Consider the following 22,964-nt stretch of genomic DNA (forward strand, 5'->3'; position numbering starts at 1 on the left):
GGAAATAGTTGATTTGCTCTCCTTAAAACTCCTAAAAGGGTCAGAGGTTTAGACCTGCTGCCCTGAAGCTGGTGGGGATGTAATGTGTTGCTCAAGGACACTTCAGCAGTGTGGATGCTTGTACCAATAGGACATGATGGATGGTTACTCTACTCTGTATGACATTTAACTTTTAAACCACAAAAATAAATTTATTTCTTTCTGAACTTGGTCTGGTACAGTCCCGAGTCTATGCACATTATAGTGGTGAACTAATAGAAATAGCACCTAGCTCCAGGAGATTAACTCACTTTACAGTAAAATTTTCATGCCAGATCTCATTATGCAGTGGAGAACATCTGTCTTCTTTATTCTCAAGCACACTGCTTGCTGATATTGTATATGTTCAGGGAAATAGAAACATACAGTGAATACAAAAAGGAACTTTGTTGGTCTGTATCTTTACTCACTTTATGTGGTGATGATTTTGTGCGCCGAATTGATGGGAAACCACAGGGAGCTACAGGCGGGCTGAGACACTGACCACAGGCACTCCGATCCAGACTCAGTGACAGACCTTGTGGTGACATCTGCTTTTACTCAGGAAGAGCACTTCAGCACTTAATAAAGCATGTAATCACACTGTTGTAACGTAGGAGCAGACAAAGCAATGCAGGCGCACAGTGTGCGCTTCATATGCTGACTTCTCCCCTTTTTCAGAAATGTCTGTTTCTGCTTATCTGATTTTAGTTTATCAGTAATTTTGCATTAAGGCCGAAATGAAGACAAACAGCTACTTAAAGCCCCTATGATTGATTACAGGTCTTTACTGCACAAGCAAGAAAGCCATTTACAGCAAAATACTACAGTAAAGATGTTAGTCTTTTTTCTTTCATACACCTGCATGCAATTTTCTACATGTAAGTGGACAGGAAAAGGCATGGAGTTGTAGTTAACATTTTTAATCCTGATGTAATTTGGGAGGGTGAAAGCTGCATGTCACAATGAACAAAAGGGGTTTTGTGGGCTTCATGACAGCTGGGTAACAGTTCTTCTTCTTGTTCTTGTTATCACCCAACAGGACACGCTGTTGAGCCACATTGCAGAAATATTTTGCAATCTAAAGATTGAAAAAAAAAAAAATTAAAAATCTCCAGTGTTGTCTCTTAGGTTTTGCACAGATAAATTGTTAAGGCCACACCATCTTTACAGTGCACACGCAGAGCTAAACTGAAACTCACTTTGAGTGTGTTCTCTGCATCTCTTCTCATATTTCAGCTAAACTGCCTCCTCGCCAGGGCCAAGGAATGCATCAAGCGCCATAAATCAGGGACTTGATAGGAACTTGGCGGCTGGACAGCAGTGCAGAGCACTGTGTTATGTAGCCACAGTACAGTAAAGATGTTTTAAGGTGAACATTACCATCTTGGAGGAAGAGAAAAACGAGGGGGAGGATCCTTTGATTCAGAGGAGTTTTGTCCAAATGACAGAGCATTGAAAGCCCTTCTCACCTCCTTCAGGCCTTTGCTTTCCGTCCCTTGTGAATCACTATGATCACCAGCAGGAATACAGGCCTCAGACCCCAATCTGGCACTGCCTTTAATTTTATTGATACCGTACAGTTTGGGCTCAGGAAACAGGTCATTTATGGTGAAAAATGTACGCAGGTGGGATTGCTTGAGCCCTATCTCGTGACTCTTTCTTGTCATGGCGAGAAACAGGGACAGAGTTCATGGGCGCTGTGTGTGCCAGGTTTGTTTGTCACATCTCCGCCTGTCTGCGCCTTATGCAAATGGGCAGGGGGCTGGGAGGGACGGCTCCATGGGAAACTGCTGGTGCTAATCCAGCATGTTGAACAGGGGAGGAGAGGAGTACTTTTCAATAAAGCACCCCCACCCCTCTGTCAACTCACACACACACACACACACACACACACACACACACACACACACACACAAACAGCGTGTTCTCATCCCCTATGAGTGTGTGCCTTCGAACAAACATCACAAGAACGACACAAAGATGCACACATGAGTTTGTTTCCTCCCTCTCTCTCTCTCTCAAACACACACACACACACACATAAGTACTGAACACCTGTTTCTTTTCTGCGCATCCAAACAGACATGCTTTAATATGTGAACAAATCCCACGATCTTAAGACCCGCTCTCAGTCCGCCGGGTGTAATACCAGGGTGCTTTCAATGAGATAACAACAACCCTCAGTGTGATCGGCCTGTACTACCACCTAAATAAACCTAATAACACGCTCCAGCCACAGTCCATGACTTAGACTATGAAATGTATGCAAATTTGTGTGGGAATACACAGAGCTGAGAGCACTATTTAGGACTAGTGCATTTTCAGACAGCCCTCTTTTATTCCCAGAGCTCTCTTCAGCTACATTTTTGTAAACTGACGCAGGCTGTTGTCTGAGATTTTGAGTGTTCCTTCATGAAGTCTAAAGTTTCTCGGCGAAAGAAAAGGGCTTTTGTAGAAATTTTTCCAAACATATATTTTAGTGGAGCACATCTTACTGCCATAACTGTTTGGCCTATCAGTTACAGAAATAATTCGACATTTTGGGAATATATGCTAAATCACCTTTTTTGCTCACAGTTAAAGAAGTTCAATTCATATAGGTCAAATGTGAAGCTATGGATTGGAGATGCTTAGCTTAGCTTAGCATAAAGACTGGAAACTAGCTTCAACTAGCTGATGCTACTTCGTAAAAGCACAACCTGTCTTTTTTACACTTTTGTTTTATACAAATTAAAGACAGGAGATGTTAAGAAATGCGAGGGCTTATTTGAATATAACCAGTATGAGCATGTCCCCAAGTTATTTACATTTTCTCTTTGGAGTGGAGTCATATTAGATATTTCCATTGAGTCCTCCCAGAGGTTATTTGACATTCGAAATATGAACTGTCAGACACAGAGGAGGTGAGAGCTGTTCAGTGTGCTGATGACAGTAGACCAACATTTTTTGTTTTATTATACTTTGTAGTATCACGTAAGATGCAGCCAAAAGAAGAAGGGGGACATCAGCTTAGTTAATAGGTGGCTAGTAGCTATATTGATTGACTGTGCCAATATATCTTGAAAATGTCGCCGTATTGTTTGCAAGAAACAACAGCAGGCTAGAAGCAATTTAGGCTGATGCTTATTCAGGTTTGAGGTGAGGTCCTGATTATGAATAACAGTTTGAAATTATACGACATCAGCATTAAAGCCAGTCTTGAGATTTTCAGCAAATATAACCTTTAAAAGTCAAGATATTTGCTCACGCATTTGAGGAAAAAAAAAAAAGAGAGAGAAAAAAATCTTGCTGGTTTTATAAGATCCTAGTCCCTGTCTCCTGTCTTAAAACTAAGCTTAACTGCTAATTTGCTGGCTGTGACTTCAGATTCAGTATGCAGACATGAGAGTGATATTGATCTTCTCCTAACTGCCAGTGAAGTGAAGAACTGTATTTCCCAAAATGTTGAGCTATTCTTACCAAAACCCCTTCCCTCAAGGCTTTATTTTCAAAGAGACAGATTTTATCAATTTCATCAAAATTAATGTTTTGTGTCCTTGGTGTATTGAAATCATGAACTCCATATTGTCTGCAACAAACACTAACATTATAAATCCTTGCCTTAGTCACAAACCAATAAAAAATCTACCCAAATTCTGGCTTAATGACGTCCTACTAGGTAAAGTGCATTACACTCATACTTTGATGCCAAAAGATGAAAGGATCAGATTAATTCATTACCTGGTTCCAACAGCACACAAGATGAATATTATATCCCTCCAATAAAATTTAGGGATGTGACAGAGTTCTTTGTGCTGGCATTGGCTTGTGTCCAACAACGCAGTCCAGGCTCTGCACTCACAGGACTGTGTGAGAGTACTCACTGTGCTTTCCCCCCTCTCCTCTCTTTGGTACACAGTCAGAAGCACGTCGGACAACCGCAAGGCGCCGTTACCTCTCCTGGATTCATACGAGTAGAAGAAGAAGAACAAGAAGAAAAATGGACAAACACAAAGGCAATCAACAAATCCCTTTTGCTTGAGCCCTGCGAAACATAATAGGGCCAAATCATCATCTATTTAGCTTCGTCAAATCACTGACAGCAGGCCTTGATAAAAGAGAGTGGAAAAAATGTAGGGCACAAGACGCTGCCAAGACCCTCACCGACTAGAGCCCCCTATTGAAGCCAGATGTTGACTCAACTGGCCAATTTTGATAAATGGCATGATGATTACCATTATAGATCGAGTAATTTTATATCAGCGTGCCACATTGTTGGTCCTCTTTAATGATAGCCAAATGAACTCTGGTTTGTGCTCGAGACCAGGTGGGCTATTCTGTGATTGGTGTGCAACATGCAGTGCCTCAACCAGCCATTAGGAGGGCGTCCCTGCTGTGGACAGGGCGCCTGGTCTTGTGGGTGCTGCTGATGGTGTCCGTTTTTGTCATCAAGTGTCCAGCTGAGCCCTGAACCCTTCGCACAGACCGGTAATGAGACTTAATTGGAGCTTTAACCTGACTTTTGCCTCCTTCAATGTCTTCAATCCCATTAGAAAGGCTTACTAGATCAGAGACTCATGTACTTGACACAGTGACCCAGATGGATGTTACCTTGTATGACCCTCCGAGGTCCCAGCACACTGATTCTGCTGAGGTCCAAACACTCTAGTCTGTCTCCCATTCCTCTGGGATTGGGGTATTACAGTAGATTAGCTCGATTAATACCATGATGGAGCATGGGTATGTGGGGTCATGGGATCGCCCTAGGACATAAAAACTAATGTTTGCTTCCAGGGGAAACAGCCACAGACACACTTGAGAATCAACAAAATCCAATTAGTGTAATACTTAACGTCAGATAGTTTTCTTTTGTCTGATTTGGAACTGTCCTTATTCCACCCCCTTAGCTACTAACTCTTGTTTTGCTCTCCCAGCTGGGTTTTAGAAACTTTCCTGAATGTGGGGGACGTTGCCACAGTATACCTGTTTTGCATTGTGATACAGACAGTCAGCTCCCCTCATCTGTTTAAGGTATAGTACAAACATTACTGGGCCGAACCCTAATGCTGGCTTACACACAGGCACACACGCACACACAAAAAGCTCAAAATAATATATTCATGAGAACCATAACAGCAAGGTGATTATTTATAGCCAGATTCTATTTTCGAGTAAAGAGTTAAAAAACATAAACAACAGAAAGTTAAATGAGTTCAGGAGGCGGGTCTGTGGCTTCTGATAGACCTGAGTGCCACAGTATTTCCCCGTACCCAGATTTCAGTTAAGAAAAGTACATGTGAAATATGTATGAATGAGATCAGATGAGGCTGTTGCCTGATATTGTCAAATCGATTACGCAATGCCTGATTTGCGTGCTTGGCCGTGTTTAAGATGTTTCTTCAAGGGCTTCCAAAAAGTACAGCACATATTAAAATCAAAGCCACCTTTGTTCTGATCCTTTTAATTTGGGATATATCTTGCAAGATAAGAATTAATCTGTAATGAGGAAAAGTTGAAAGACCGTCTGCTGATCTCCCACTCTTTCCTCCTTAATGCTTCCCCTTTTCTAACTCCCTTCTCCACCTGAATAATTCTTATACAATCACAAAATTACGAAGAACAACTCAATGCTTTTTTCTATTTCCCCACAATTTTCAGCCAACTGACTCAAACACAGAAATGTGTGTCAAACACAGATCGAATCTGAAATCAGACTTTTAGGTCTCCAATTGCAACCGTTCAAAACCAAATATAATGAAAGAAACGCAAGAAAGAGCCATAACATATAAGTTGTTTTTGTAGCATAGCTCATTTTATTGTTTAAACAGTTTTGCATAGGAAATATATCCACTTCCAGTAATTGACTGCAGTAAAAACAGCTGCTAGCAGTATCGGCTGGATATAACAGTAACAATCACAAAAAGTTGAGCCTTTATTTACACTGATTTTAATCTTGTGGCAATTTTAGCCCCTGCACCAAATGTAACCAGCTTGAAGGCATTGCCTAATGCTCGGCATTTCTAAAATCAATTAAAGAAGGGATATCAAGGCCTTCGCTATACAGTTCACAATGGACACCTGTGGCTCCTAAACTGTCAATGAAAAGATAAAAACAAATAAACAAACAAAAAAAAGGTTTCCAAAAAGTTCTCTAAAACGTACATTCAGATACATACATAGACCTTTGCACACTTGCAGTGTAACTACGATCACTACTGGAGACTGTTTACATCTTGTTTTGTTGGTGTTGTTGTTGTTGTTCATTATATATAATTCCACCAGGATTCATGAAGTAGAAACGTTTGCGCAGAGGGAAGTAAAAGTGCCACAAGACCCAAAAATTGAATCAGCCCTGCAGAAAAAACTGGTGACTAACCTTAAGAAAAGACAGTATTTCATTGTTTCACTGCGCTTAATGTAGCACTGGCACCCCCCACCCCACTCCCCCTGCTGGAAAAAAAATAAAATTAAATGAAATTAAAAAAGAAAAAAAAAGATAAAAGAAAAAAGAGTGAACATTTCCTCTCAAATTTTGAACAAGCTTAATGTGGGCATTGTGTGATGACATATTTTGATAATTAATAAATCACAAAAAAGCTTCAAAAACATCAAGAAGTGATAACGAGCATTTTTCCGCATGAGTTTGCCACATTCTGTTCTGTGTGATGTTTTTCTTGTCACATATGAAAGTAAGTCTATCACATTTTACAATTATATACAACAGACACTTGGACAGCTCGAACAGGCACTGCATTGCTATCTTTTTTGTCTTCTTTTGGTGAATGTTACATCCTGTAAAAATGCTGGTTTTCATGTTTTATAACAACCTGATGCCAAGTGACTAGCAGCTAGCCAACGTATGGAAGGTGTACTGTATATTGCTCATGTACGATGAAAATGAAGTCTTAATGTTTCCTTTAAGCCTGCGTGTGTACGATCCTACAGAATGCGTGACATTCAGTGAAAAGGAAAACCACATATTGCATGAGTGCCACAGCTCCTCCTTGCATAAAGTCTTGTTTCTCGATGATCGCGGCGATCAGTGACATAATACTTTCTAAAATAAGGTTGAAATCTTGAAGCTGTTGATGGGTGGAACACTGATTAAAAAATTTCAGAAAGTTTCAAGAGCTTTTAGACAGGCTACATTCACACCCAGCATAGCAACAGAAACACATAGCCATGCCCAAATACACTACCTATTATCAGCTGGAAGGTACAGTACCCTATTTTGAAGCACCTGCAATTAATGTAATGTTTGTTTGTAGTGTAGGATGAAGGGTTTCCTGCACCACATTGGGCACAGACAGCATATGGAATGTGCAAAATGAGTGATGCCCAGATGCTGTTACTGATCTTTTATAGTGATGTTTAGAGTGTCGTCTGCATATGAACCAAGCAGACGGCTCAACACTAGCCGGCCGAATCTGAACTATGCTGAAATGTAGCACCAATCATCTTGCAACATTTCCTCTGAAGAAAACAAACAAACAAACAAAAAAAAAAATCCCAACAACTTAAAAATACAAGAGAAAAAAAATGAGACAAGAAAGATTCATCAAGGACGTTTGTCGCTGCAGATTTGACCCCGCTTCTTGCTTAAGGTCAGGTGCAATCTGGGGCCTTTTCTACTGGATAAGTGACATCACCTCCCAGCTGCTACAAGGAACACACTCACACCAGCATCTTGTTGGACAAGAATTCACACTCGTTTCTCAAAAAAAAAAAGAAAAAAAAAACAAAAAAGAGATAAATCACATCACTCACTCACTATGGCCACACTAATGAAAGAACAATTTAACAATTCAAATATTCATGAAGTGTTTCCCAAATGGAAATATCTAAGCACTAACAAAGATGAGAAATAATAATATTAATAACAAAAAAAGCCTTCATTGTTGTTGTTTTTTTTTATATTTACGGATCTGTATATAATACCCCCCCACACACACACTTTTTGACTTTACATACAGGAATACAACAACAACTGATGAAAACACTTTAAAGTCTATTAATTGGGGAAACCTGGAGAGTTCTAACTCAAATCCAGCCTCTGAAACAAACAAACAAAATTCCAAATTTATTGATCTTTTTTTCCTAAAATGGAATTGACTCATTTTTCCCCAGAATTGAAGATTTACAAATAAGGGCTTAAGAGAAGAACTCTTGAGAAAGTTTACAGTGTACAAACTCCTGTCACACGGCAGGCTTTTTTTTTTCTCAATAGAAAGACCCTCATCTTCTCTCACTGTGTAGTGTCAGAGGCACTCGATCACACATCCAGCTCACAAAATCACACACACACACACACACACACACACACACACACACACACACACACACACACACACACACACGTGCATGCACACGAAAACCCAAGCTGCCAAAGCAGAGTTCAACCCCACAGACTACTGCTATCGACGCAATCAGGATATTTGCCTTTATGTACAGTCGCCTATTCAAATAAACACCAACAGCACAGTGACCCTGACACATTTTTTAATATCACACACACACACACACACACACACACACACACGCACGCACGCATGCAAACAAACACACACACACACACTTGGGGACAATGCACTTCAGTGGGGTCTCCAATGGCCAAAGGCTGCAAAGCACTTATAGTTTTTCTTTTAAAAGAAGAAAAAAAAGAATAAAACCCAAGAAAAAAAGAAGAAGACAAAACAGTGCACATAGAACGGGGTGACTTTTTTCAGTTTAGTGGGTGGTGGAGACGGAGAGATTGAGCTTGACTTGAGGATTATTTAAAAAAAAACAACAACAACAACAACACAAAAAAAAAAATCCCAAAACAAACAAACAAAAAAAACGCTTTCTGCTTCTTAGCCCTCTGCTAACGCCGGAGAGCTCCCTGCAGTGCCATCTCTCCGAGGGAAACATTTCTTTCACGATTGAAGGGAAAGAGTGCAAAAGGTGTCACAGCAGCAGGAGGCGCTGCTCTCTCTAGGAGAGTCTTTATTCTTTTATTTATTTTTTTTAAATAAAAAAATGGTAAGAGAATGATTGATAACAATAATGCCCTGTAATACGCCTGAGAGATTTAGTTTAAGACTAGATTCAAAACACTGTATGTGGGGGAGAAGACGATTGCCTATGTGCTATTTAAGTGCTATATTTTTCTTCTAGTGGATTCTATTTAAGCTTCTACGGGGCCACTGGACAGGAAGTTAGATAACATCATACCTCTGCTGTCCAGTATTTACTTTAACACACTCTACGGGCTCTGCTGGGGCATGTGTTTCAGGAATTGACATATGTGCATATAGTATATACATTTATACAAATCTACTACTTATAAAATACTTTCTAAAGGCTTGCTTGAGCCTGTCTGCAACTGATTTGGACAGGTCTCACGAGCATTAGTCGGTGTGTGATTGTTGCGCAGGTCACAGGCCACTTCACTGATGTGTTTAAGGCATCTACTTGGGAATTGCATTCGGTGAAGTCTAGAATAGTACGGCGTGGGGTTCGACAAAAGCATGCAACGCTATCAGTATTCAGCTGCAGCTTTAAGGGATCTACGACAGGGTGGGATTCTAGGCGAAATGATTCCTTAAAATGATTGTCATACTCAAGTCAAGCTGTCTCTCCTGTGAAAAATGAGCTCCTTCAAGGTCACACGCTAGCACCCCAGGTGGAAAGTTGAAAGTAAGAGTCACAGTAGACCAATCAGTGACTTTGCAGCCGTAGAAAGACCAAGGGTGCATTTGTTTTTTATAAGTTCTTCTAGAAAAATACCGCCCCTCCCCCTAAAACTCCCAAATTCAAAATACACTGGAACACGTCTCACCGTCATTCGGTAGGCCTAAATGCTAAAGAAAGAAAGAAAAAGACCTTGTCATACACTGCATAGAAAGCAGTCCCCAACTTTGGTCAATAAAAAAAGGAAAACACCCACAACAACAACAACATCATCAACAACAACAACAACGACAAACAACGATATCAACAAAATAAATGCATTACAATATTGTCTATCTCCAAACTAGCCTCTAATAATTGACGCATCTATAAGCACTACCTACATAGGCAAAACTTGGTATTGCATAATTTTCATAATTCTGAATTCCACCCTCCACAATAGTAACTGGAAGATGAACAAAATGAGCATTGAAGAATAAGGAAAACAAAAGATGACAGGTTATTAGAAAAAAACCACCAAAATACTGAAAAAAAAAAAAATGCTGGTTGATTACAAATTTTAAAACAGCAACTATACACAGCCTTGATATGCAATGTAACTGTGAGATAGAGTAGTACATGAAGTTAAAAATCAACAATTTCATTCAGAGTACAAAACAATTCTTATCATAAAAATGTTAATTTTTTTTCTATAATGATAAATGCAGCAAAAACAAGTGTAGTGATGTCTCTATATTCAAAGGCAAGGCACGTAATGTGGACTATATGTCATCGTGCAAATTAAGAGTATTGGAGAGATTTTCGTTGTATAAATATGTCTGGACAGGAGAGGCAATGGCTGTGAACATGCCGTGCACAATTCTAGATTTCAGGGATTTGCCACCACCTGGATTCATAATTTCAGTTTTCAACCTTTTCCACTGTAGAGTTAACCTTGCACAAACTAGTTTTACAGATAAGCCTACTGTACATTTGCATGAATTGTACATTTCCATGAATTAACACTTTGCATTCCATAATTCTTTTTTTTTTTTTGTAAACATAAGCTTTAGAAGCTGATGGCCAAATGCATATGCTCTTGATCTCATCGTGAACATTAAAAAAAAAGAAAAAAAAAAAAGAAATGGCATTTTAACACACCACGTGTGTTTCATTTCTTTGCTTATGTTCGGTTATTTTTTTTCCCCAAAAATAAATTAAAAAGAAAAACTCCCCATAATTATGGGAAGGGCTCAAAAGAAGTGCTGGTTTTGCTCAGCGCTGCACAGGTAGCTTAGTGCTTGCCTTCAACTGCCTTTCACACTTGATGTTTTTCTCATGTGAGGAGATAAGTGACTGTAATCAAATTCAAATGTTTTCTTAAACATTTTACCCATAAAACCATTTAATATTTATCCCCCTTCCTTTAGAGTCTTAGGGCTGACAGACTGATAGCTTCCCTTCAAAAATTCAATTGCACTTGCCTCTATCGAGATTTTCTTATTCTCCATCTTTTTTATATTCCTTTTGGAAAGGAGTTGCAAATTCTTAAATGAGGGGTCCAATCTCAAGCCTAACATTTAGCGTTTTTTGAAAACTGTGTCGAGAGTTCTCAACCCTCACCGTAAGTGTTTACGTTAATTCTTGAAGTAAGTAGCAGTAAAGAATAAGCAAAGTCAACACATTTTCTGAACAAAGAGTCATATCACAGTAAACTGAAATCAAACGGAAGAAGAAACACTCTGAATTCACAATTTTTGTTCCTATGGTGTACACAGTGAATCTTTTGACGTGGGAAAGCCTCTTTTCAAGAGGTCTGAGTCGAAGAGCTTGGAGTCTCAGAGCCATCCACCAGGCAGAGGTTGTCGATACGCAGACCTCTTCACTTGAGTGAGAGAGATAGAGAGTGTGTGTGAGTGTGTGTGTGTGTGTGTGTGTGTGTGTAAATCAAGATTTTAAATTTTCCCCTCAACATGGAAAAATAGTAGGAATTGCCACTAAGAGACTAGAGTGTCATGCAATAAAACATTAAGGCATCTATACATCACAGTATTTGACTGGATTGAAAAGTTCTGCAAACACAACAACTGACTGGTGGTTGGTGCATGTCTGGGCTGGGCTTGGGCGAGGAGACAGCAGACCTGAAGCATTATCTTTTTTCTATCCACCAAATCAACCCTTGTCTTCACTTCATGGCCAGTGTCCTTCATGGGGAGGGACGGGAGTAGGGTGGGACCTGGAAGGGATGAGATCAGGATGGAGGGAGGGATGGGCAAGGGAGTGGGTGGGTGGGGAGACGATTGTGCAGCTCCTGCTGCTTTGCTGGTTTCATCCATGGCTGCGGACACCTGTAGTGCTAGCTCTGCACCACCAACACCCATCCACCCTGGGGCGGGGGGTCATCCGGCCTTTTGTGTTCAGTTCCCTGTCTCAGCGGGGACCAGGGGCTCACCAATGATGTTTATGCTGTAGTTCTGGTGGACATTTGTTGGCAGAATCGGAGTCCCGTTCGACACTTGGAATGGAACTAAGCTCGCCCAGGTACCAGGACTGCAGAAACAGAAAAAAAGACGAGGTGGGAGATGGGGAGATTAGTCACATGCCATTAACTTGTTTGTGCAGCATACAGTCAAAATCAGATTCCTTCTTTCAATTACTCTGAACCCTGCCTTGCTAATGACCATCATCACTGCTTTGCTGACAGTCATCAACATTCAAGGTCTTATTTTTGTTCAGACAGACGGGGGTAAACAAAAAGAAAAATGGCAGCGCTAGTTTGTTAATCTAAGCTGAGGTGCTTCCATTTGATTCCCAGTGAAGGACATCACGTGAGAGGGCCGTCACGCAGGCCCTCTTCTCTGCATTGATGGAAGTATAGAAAAGCGTGAGGGGCGAGAGCGTGATTGGTGGTGGAGATGGGGTTGTGGGGTTGTGGGTAAAAAGTGTGTGTTGGGGCGGGGGAGGGTGTTGGGGTGGTGGGGGGGGGGGGTCCCTGCACAAAGCTGTCCCATCCCTATTCATCTCACGCTAATGGCAAAACAACACAGTGATTGTTCCGAGGGAGCAACGGTGCTAACTGAAAATGCAAGCAGGAACAAACAGCATGTTGTTCCCGTGGGGTGCTGCGCTACGTAGATGTCAGATAATTAGCCCCCTCCCACCCCCGTCTTCCCCACAGACCCCCAGTGTGCACTCATCTAACACCCTCTCACTTCTCACATCACCCTCGCTAAGTTTGAGGATACCTGTGTCGGGCATTTTCTTTCTGATTCAACAACGACAAAGTTTTTTTTCCCGAAGTGCACGGCCGAGGATTAAACCTGGACTCATCGAGATAGACGAAGAAGATCAAGAAAGGAGGATGACTGTGGGACAAATAAAATGAGGAAAAATGTAGAAAGAGGAGTGAGGACAAGAGGTAATGTTCAAGAAGGCAAGAGATGACAAGGAGGACAACCTTTTTCAAAAGAAACAACAGACAGACAGCTAAGACCCTGAGATTCTGGTTTGCAGAAGATTGACTTGATTCTTTGTGAAGCTTCACGACAAGACAAGACTGTCTGTGTTCATGAAAACCACTGATCAACCAGTCTGCATTTTATACAAATCATGACTCACTGCTCTTTTACTTGAAACAATTGAAGTGCAAATTCAATTCACTTCGTGGCCTGAGAGAGTAAGACTCTTAAATAAAGAATGACAGAAAGAAAGAGACAAGAAGATGGAATCAAAATAAAAATAAAAACTTCGCTCAAGTTTTAGATCATGTTTGAGTGTGCAAAGAGTTAAAAGACAACCTCAAGGCTAATCCTCTCTAGCAGGATTTTTTTTCCCTGTCCAACCCGTCCTCATGCTATCCTCTCTGCTGCTTTCTTCCCTCCCTCCTTCTCTCTTTCACCCTGCCAAAAATCATCGGACAGGAAAGGGGGGATTAAGTTTTTCCTACCTTGCTGAACACAGAGTGCACAGAGTGGCCAAGAGTTGCAGCTTTCGCGTTTTGCCATTCACATTTTCTTTTTTTTCTTTCTTTCTTCCTTGATTCCTTCTATTTCTCCATGTTTCTATTTCCTTATGAAACTCTCAGGTAATGGCTTACATTAGGGGGACCACACAGCTACAAAAGCGGACCCACGGGTCTTTGTGCACACTAAATCGGCAGATCGGTTTTAATCTTGTTAAAATCGATGGCTGTCAGTCTGTATCTGCATCCCATAACCTGAAGCTGCACTGGGCAGGATTTTTGATGTAAAGAACTATCTTCTATCATGCTAAATCACAAAGCAAGGGGTGGACGGCTTGAAAACCTTCCCTCACTGCTGATTGAGACTTGCAGATTTGAACTAGGAATATGAACTGTCTTACAAAAGTAGCGAGTAAGGACTACATCCGAGGAGAGTGCATGAGTTTCTTTGGATGGAGCCCTCACTGTCAAGTACCTTTTAAACCATTTGGTATGATGCAATCGGATACAGGAAATGCAGTTTCTTCTACTTCCAATTTGTCAAGCCGTTCCCTTTTCAAAGCATTCTGGACCCACCTAGATAGCAAAATTTGCTCGCACAGTTTTACAGTGCCTCAGCCTCCATACCAATAGTTGCATTTTGCTTCTGCACACACGCACAAGAAAAACAAAAATCAAACGTCCGTATTTCCTTAGGTAACCTTCAAGTTGGCCTCCCCCTGCCCTGTCCAAGCTCCCAAACCTCACTAATTCTACTCCCTGCAAGTACAGGCCGGGCATACAGCGTGCTTCGTTTAAGGATTAGCTCCCTAAATTAGATTATCTAATGGCATCTTAATGGATTGCTGACCCATTTCCTGCACAATGGCAACATGCGAGTCTGGCAGCGTTTTAATTTGGGGGCTAGTACTGAAGAGGCATTGCCGAAGCGCTCCGTTTAAAGGGCAGGCAAGATAAAAGGGGAATCCGACCGATTCCATCCATACGTTGAACGGTTTCGCATGAATAATCTACCAAAGAGGAAGAAATAAAATAGAATTACAATCCCGTCTTTGTAACAAAATTAAATAAATTCAGTTGGGATCTATTTTATCTGTACTCATTACTGTACGCTTACACGGAGAAGAGGAGGAGTTAGCCTGTGTGTGAGTAAAATAATCTCAAACTGCTGCAGGGGACATTCTTCTCTGCTACCTCCACTGGCCTATTAGGAGGCCTATTGAAGGGGGTTCTGCTGCGTGCATGTGCGTTAGTATAAAAAAAGTTTGTAACTTCAGCAGACACAAAATGAGCTGCACACGCATACAGACTCTCTCTCACACACAAAAAGGGGAAAAGGGAGATGTAACAGGAAAAGGCTTAGCTCAGCTTGCTCGCTCTGCCATGGTGAAACAGTTCAGGTTTTTCCCCCCCACCAGAAAGGTAGACATACAGTATGGAGCCAGAGGGAAGGTGAAGGGGGAAGGTGAGGGAGGCTTTCCGTGAGTTTAAGGTAAAGAGAGCAAAGCATGACTTCAGCATAAGTCAAACAAAGCTATGCTTGTTAAAAATTGGAAAGTAAAACTCACGTGGCTGAAAAACCTGACCTGAAATGACTTCTTTTATTCTACGTGGTTCGACTTCATTTGTTCTAATTAGCCTCATCAAGGTTTGTGTTATGAAATGAGAATATTTTGTTTTTGTTGGGTGTGAATCCAAGAGGAAAACCATGTTTCAAACCTTGAATCACTGTGCAATATTTGTCATCTTTCGGCGAAGAATAACACAGCAGTGAAATGTGATCGTGACAAATTTGATAGGAATAAACTTCTAATATATGTTGCTCACACCAGATATAACAACAGATATTAAGTTTCTGCTTTCCAAAGGCTGGGATTTTGTTTATTTTATGGAGCATTTAAAAAAAATTGCAATTCACACAAAAATTTCTTAAACACATACACAAAGATCCAATTCTTTAACAAGATTTGAGGGCAAAAAATGTTAAAAATCTAGCCAAGTAAAAACACCAGAAATTACTGGAAAGATTGAAAATATATGAAGAAAGGTGGGAACAGAAAACACAAGAGACACACAAGACCTCAAATTAAAAGTCCAAAACCTCGGTAGTTACCAATAGTTCATCTAAAAATGTTAAATATTAAAAATGGTGAATACACTGAGAGCCACAGTCCAGATAAATTACATTGATACGTGACAAGTGTGATTTGCTAAAATGTAAGGATTGAGAAAATCAGGAAAATCATTTATCATATGCTGCCACTAATTTAAATTGGGGTGTGTGTGTGTGTGTGTGTGTGTGTGTGTGTTCATGTGGTGTAAGAGAGACAAAGAGACGGCATGAAAGAATGAAAAGGTTACCTTTGCCAAGTAATCCCCAAAGTGTCGTCAGTGGCACTGGGGCCATAATGCCTGCCGTTTTGAGTCACGCTCCAGTCACACTTCCTCAGCTGTCAATTGAAACCTAGCAGTCAGATCACTGGGCCAAGACAACTTCCACTTGAGATTACACTACAACTCAACACTGTATAACACAAACACATGCAGAGAAGCCTAAAGCAGGAGCAGCAGAAATAAAAAAATAAAAAAAATAAATAAAAAAAAGACTTCAAAATGAGTCCTTAACTGTTACTGACAGTGTAAATATAGTAAATGGAATCAGTATGTCCATTATTTAGTGGAGGGAAATAACAGTGAAATCAAAGCTAAGGATGACACAGACATAAAGAAAAAGCATGCAATCACAGTTAGTGGTAACAGCTAACCTGGAAATAAAAAACAAAACAACAACAAAAAAAAACGGAGTTAGTCAGTTACAAATGTGAGTGACATCATATTGGTAGTTCATCTGTGAGTGGTAACTGCATTTCGAGATGGTTAGCCAATGAAGCCATGCAATCCACTGGATGCATGCACCCTGTTGATAATCATTTCTTCACCGTGAGTGCACTTTAAGATTCAGGAAGGAGCACGCATACCCTCAAGCATGCAGACTTTTTTTTATTTTTTCATTAGCTAACTGTTTTTATTGATTAGCGGTCGAAATTATACAATGAAGTTAAAGACAGCACACACACACGCGCACACACACACACATGCATGCACACTACAACCACCTCCCCTTCCTTTAACCCCCCACCCAAAGACATCCCAACCTCACATACAGATTACAAATTACTGCAACAAGAAAAGCCACACAAAAACTGTGTCTCCTTTGCATGCATTATGCGAGCTCACGTGTCGGCAATCCAGCTGAGAGCTATCTCTGCCAGTACCAACCTAACCTTGCCCTGTGGTCAACACATTCATTTAGTAATGCATCGGGATAAAACTGCACTGTTAGCACTCCGCGTGCAGTGGCAGACGTTTCTGCAGAGGCTCTTAAGAGGCATTTAATCAGATATACGCATACACTGAATATTCAAAGCCATTTGTGGCGGTCAAGAAATGTGTTCTTTTCTCTTCCGAGCACCTGGACGAACACATCAGTAGACCATGATGGTTTTCCTGCACGAGCCATACTGACATACCGCAATGTGTTTTTGCTATGTCCTTTGCTTTTTCTCTGGAACAAACTGAGAATTGAGTTGAGTTAATCTCAAAAGCCTTTCAATAAATTAATGATCCTCCATGATAATTCGATTAAATATACTACTTTAACTCCATAAAAAAGCTGCTTAATGAAGCTGAATTGGAAAAAAGGCGTTTCGTTCCATCCAGCGTGTCATCTCTGTGTTTGAAGGTTGGGAGACTAAACTCCTTGCGCTGCTCCCGCGCTCTCCAGCCTGACAAAAGCTTGGAGAGAATGTGCAGTCTGGGCCAGACGCTCGGTGCCACCGCTCCTCGAGGGGCTCGCCATCTGTCCGCTGGCACCGGCACATCAGAGTGGCACAGGCAGCGGGGAAAAGGGGGATGGAGCCGGAGGACGTTAGCAAACAGATGCGGGCAGATTGTGGATTAGGATCCTTCCTTAGATAATACCAAATGACATCTGATAGCGGATCTTTCCCTGCGGAATGCTAGATGGTGGCATTCCCTCGAGGGGTTAACCAAGGCGAGAGATGAATGGAGGGTTTTCACACATTCGCTGCCTGGGAATCGTAGAGCAGGTGTGGGAGCGTGTGGTGTTGTTTTGTTTTGTTTTGTGTTTTTTTTTTCATTTTTGAAGCCTACTGTGTGTGTGTGTGTGTGTGTGTGTGTGTATCCAGGGACTTCTATTTTAGTGGTGCCACAATTTACATCAGGCCTTCCTTGAAAAAGAGGGTTGTTTTAAACTTCGCTATCAAGTTATCAGCTGGCTATTAAGTAATTTCTTGGTAATGAAATAATCTAATTATCATTCGCAGTGTGGGATTAACACTGTGGTGGCAGTTGTAGTGGCACGAGGATCAGGGCATGTATGTTTATGCTACATTATTAAAACAACGATTACACTAATTCAAACATTAAACCTTTCTGTTTTTCCTTAAACTCTGACAGTAGTGCAGGTCGTGGCCTCTATCACTCATATAGACAGACAGACAAAGAACAGTGCACCTCCAGCACCAGGATCTAGATCCCTTTAGGTATACGTGTGCAACGTGTTGCCCTTTCCTACCAAGCCCTGTGACAAATGGCTGCATCTAAATGACCGAAAGTGTCAGCAAGCCTCACAGATCCCACACAATAAACATCCCATCGCCAGATGAGGACAATGACTGAGGACTCGCTGAAAGTGTTTAGTCCTGACGGACTTGGCTCTGCGTCGGGCCGCTCTGCCAGGCCAGATCCCAGGCCGTTAAATCATACCACAGAAAACAAAAACAACTGTGACAAGCAGAAGCATGATGTATCAATGTGAAGACTGTTTAGAGTTTCCTAAGCTGACAAGAACATGTATTCATAAGGCTATAGGATGAAATAACTCTCTGGAAAGGTGTTACTGTTGTGCTTACAAATCCTCCATTCCTCTTTCATATTTTAAGCTGCTGTCTTTTTCATATTACTCTTTCCAAAAATATCTGAGCTTATGTGTTTGTCTTAGCTGGGCCTAACATAATTTATGTTTTCAAAATTTTCAGAATTACAAATTAAATTCTATAAAAATAACAGTATTTATTTATTATATTATCATACTGTATTTCCTAGGAGGATATTTATACACCTGGCTAATTTACACCGTGCAACAAAAAGGCCTTGTAGCCTCCAGGGGCAAAGCTTTGGACAAAATTCAGTTCAGCCACGCTCAGACTGCTGCTGTCTTGTGTAGTCACTTTGTGCCCCACTGAAAGAGGTAGCAGGGCTACAAGAAAATGTGGAAGACAAACTGCACGACATCAGCCAAGCGAATCCTCCCTCTCCTCCTCCTTCTCCTCCCGAGTGGAATAAAAGCATCTCTCAACTACTGACAAACATTCACAGAATTTTTTTTTTTTTTTGCCAGCTCTGATTTTATGAGAAACACGGGGACCAAGAAAGGCAAGCAGAGTAAAAGAAAGACTGAGAGAAGAGCAAGGAAAGAGAGGCCAGCTTTGTCATTTTTACTAAACATATAATAAAAGCGAGCCGTGGAGAAACCCAGCGATCATTATGTAGCCGCGTGCAGATGCATTCAATTAGTTGTGGTTGGAAAAGCCTTGGCCCGAGACCAGCGCTTTCAATAAGACGGGGTGGGGGAGACCACTCTCTCCCGTACGATAACACCGCAACACTTCTAACCTCGCAGACACACACAAACACACCCACACACGCACACACAGACACACTCGGGGTCACCACATCTGTCCGAGGACCGACGCTGGGGCAACCGCATGACGCCAACGCTAAACATTCAGCTTGTGTACTGTAAATGAGGGAGTGTTCTGATTATATGTGGTGTGTGTGTGTGTGTGTGTGAGAATGTGAGTTTCTAAAGTGTGTGAAGGAAATAGAGCTGAGCATATTACACTCTCAAAGTCACCCACATGTTCCATCCATCTTCTGAGCAGTGGCCACACAATGACAGTGAATTTCCTGACACTTTCATTTCTTTTTCTTTTCTTTTTTTTTTTTTTTTTCAAGTGACCTCAGGGAATAGATGCCTTTTTCTGCTAGACTCTAACACACACAGTGGCAGTCGTGGATCAGCGGTTAGGGTGTCGGACCCGTAACCGGTGGATCGCTGGTTCGATTCCCCGTCCTGGTGTCCATGGCTGAGGTACCCTTGAGCAAGGTACCTAACCCCCACTGCTCCCCGGGCGCTGCACGCGGTCGCCCACTGCCCCGGGTTTGCTGTGTGTGTGCACGTCACTTGGGTGGGTTAAATGCAGAGAACAAATTTCGTTGGAGTGAGTTCCCTCCAATGACAAAATATGTCACTTTAACTTTAACTTTAACACACACACACACTGAAATTGATGTCTTATATGTTCACTAATGCTAAAAATTCAAGAGAAAATGTAGTAGCACTGTTGTTTAGAAATACATCATTCTTACTCACATGAATTACTGATATGAAGTTAACATGTCAAGTTCAACACTACAGTGTGTATTTTTCTATATTTTTTGCTCTATGAAATGGACATAATAAGTTCAAAGTCATCGCAGACATACTGAAGATATTAAATTGTGGGTCATTTAAGGGTTTAACACTAAAACTTAAAATTAAAGGGAACAGCATCATAGTTATTGTGAGCAGCTATCATGAGCAGTGCTAAGCCTAAATCCTTTCAAAGTCTGAAAAATTATGTTAATCATTTTTTATGTCAATAGTGAATGTTATACTTGACCTCTGCCTTTGAATGCTTTGATCAGATCTTGTAGCACTCTGATAGGACGGTCTAATGCTTCCTACAAATATAATTCAGAGTGCGACAGGCTTTTGCAGAGGGCAGGGATCACGTGATGTGCCGGGAGACGGGGGACAGAAAATGAAAGGATAAGAGTAGCAGGTGAGCTGAGGGCTGGAGGGAGGAAAATCTCACCTGTTGCTGGTGGAGGAAAGCGGGATCTCTCGGGCTCAGGCCTACAAAACGGTTAGCCGTCGGGGTGCCAGGGGCTGAGTAGCCTGGGTAACATGCCATCACAAAAACACAAATACATGCTTGGATTACAAATAACATTTCAGGAATTTACATGGAGCTCCTGCTCTTATCCACAGTGACAGTCAGACATTTGTCAACATCACAGACGACCAATAGAAAGAAGTGCATGCGGGGTCCCACCAGGTTCAATTTTTGGCCCACTGCAATTCTTCAGTGATTTGGAGATTTTTTTGACAAGCATGGGCTATTTTTTCTCAAATACTAATTTGTCATTGCTGGGTTGTTTGTTTATAATTTAAAAATCTGTTCATGAAAGTTTTTCAGGTATATTTTACACTGTAGATGTTTTGATTTTGGACTGACATAACTATTTAAAGAGCAGCTTAACACCAGCTGAAAATCTTAATTTCCAGTCATCTTGCTGCAGTGAAGGAGATGCTTTCTTAGGGATTTGTTAGTACACTGTGACATCACTGACAGGTTTTTTAAATTTAGATCCGTAGCACGCTTAAAATATTGCAAACTGGTAACAGTTAGCTGTCATGTAAGAAGACACAAACAAACGCCAATTCACAAAGCAAAGACATCATCTTAGAAAGTAAAAAGTAAATACTACATCTTCAGAGGCTATTGTTATAAGATGTATATTGACTCACCTTCTGTGGATGTGGTGATGGGCTTGGTGTCGGGCATGGAGAGCGAGACGGGTCGCACGGCGCCATGGTGTGGGGAGGGAGCCAGAACTGGGGTGAAGTGGCCTGGGACTTTTCCTACCACCTGGCCACTGCTATTAGGCTGCAGATGAGTTACAACAGGAAAACAAAATTCAGCACCAAGTATTTTATTTTGAAGAATGATTTATTTTATCCAGATTTAAGGGATGCTCATGCCAAACATGTGGGGAGTGATTTACTCTGTCTCTGGAATTTATCAGTCTTTGTTTGTCTTTTGTTTGGTAAGATGAGAGCACCATGTCAAATATTTCAGTGACAACAATATCCAAACTGTGCACAGTTGATGGCTCAAAAATGTACAGTTTGATGGTCATAAACTGACAAAAATTAATATTTGTTAGTAACTTATGTTTAGAGGAAAACATAGAAAAACAGGAAAGCTGAAATCAGGTAAAAAGCACAAATAATCACGCTTTGACAGCAGTGCTCCACACACTGCATATGTTTTGACTGGCACCAAATCCTCTAACCATGTGAGAAGACAGGCAAGCTGTGTCCACTGACTTATGTTTACAAGCTCATGTTCGCTTGTAAATGTGCAGTTGGGCAGATCTCAATAAACCAATGCAAGCATGTAACAAACTACACTTTCCCAAAATATTTAGCACTAAGCAAGCTGAATGTCCTGTCTCCTCTTCTGGGGGGAGTTAACTCATCTTTACTGCTCTGTTTGGCCTCACAAACCTAAAATCAACAACAAAAGGTGGCTGGACTGCTCTCACTCTGACACTTAATACTGCATGTGAAGAAAAGATTTTAGTACTTTCTGTCGCTGTGCTGTCACAGTTATTACAAAAACTCTGAGGGGGGGTGGGGAGCAACAATAGCTCCTCAGTCACTGACGATGGATTTCCTACATGATTTTATACAATGATTTTAATGGTGCTCATAAATGGAATTTAGGAGGACTCGGGCGTGAAAAGACAGAGAGAGCTGAGGAGTGACCTGTGACAATGGTGTGAATGCGCCAGTATAGAGAGAGAGAGAAGGGAGGCAGAGAGACTATATATACAGAGAAAGAAATAAAGGAAGCTAGTGGGAGCTACTCTTTCAGACGGCTGGAGACTGTCTGGGGCGCTCATTTCAGGGCCGCCCCAGGTTCAAAACTCAAACAGGCCTTTTTGGAAAAGAATTGTGTCCACAGGGTTCCCTCCCATGTGAATAGAATGTTTAATTAGAGTGTAATATAATCTGCGTTAAAGCAAGCATAAAAACATTCTGGCACTCGTCCATGGGATTATAAGCGTTGTGTTATTTGCTGACCCCCCCCTCTCCCAACTGGTCTTCTAGCGCTCTCTCTTCCCTACCAGACCCCACCTCACTCGCCCTACACCCCCCCTTAACTCCCTCCATTCTCCAGCACCCCAGCAGAGGGCCAGTTAATTCTGCACAAGAGCCGGGCCCCGGCAACGGCAAATATTTACAACCTTTATCATTCCCCGCGGTTTTTCTCTAGAGTAACAGCAAACCGCCACCCCCCACCCCCCACCTCGAACCCACTCCGTGCTCTACAGATGGAGCCGTCTACGAGGACTTTGTTTACAGTGAGAACAGCGAGGATATAAAGCTCACATAAATATCACACCGCTCTCTCATCTATAGAGACGCCTGCTCTCC

The 22,964-nt window shown here is 41.5% G+C and overlaps 1 protein-coding gene across 4 annotated transcripts in view; it reads right to left on the minus strand.

The window, feature by feature from the left end:
* Positions 1-5,790: 5,790 nt before the first annotated feature.
* Positions 5,791-22,964, minus strand: part of LOC124054217 (nuclear factor 1 B-type-like) — a 66,926-nt gene continuing 49,752 nt past the window's right edge. For 3 of the 4 annotated variants that reach the window (XM_046379923.1, XM_046379922.1, XM_046379925.1), the window contains 4 exons: positions 21,270-21,408; positions 20,554-20,636; positions 15,974-16,062; positions 5,791-12,201 (listed from right to left, as the gene is read on the minus strand). In XM_046379923.1, coding sequence (XP_046235879.1) covers positions 12,069-12,201; positions 15,974-16,062; positions 20,554-20,636; positions 21,270-21,408 — 444 coding nt within the window. In that variant the 3' untranslated portion in view covers positions 5,791-12,068. The remainder of the gene's footprint in view (positions 12,202-15,973; positions 16,063-20,553; positions 20,637-21,269; positions 21,409-22,964) is intronic. The other variant, XM_046379924.1, reaches the window with a different exon arrangement.

The sequence above is a fragment of the Scatophagus argus genome, chromosome 23 (genome assembly GCF_020382885.2).
Source record: "Scatophagus argus isolate fScaArg1 chromosome 23, fScaArg1.pri, whole genome shotgun sequence".
Lineage (NCBI taxonomy): Eukaryota > Metazoa > Chordata > Actinopteri > Scatophagidae > Scatophagus > Scatophagus argus.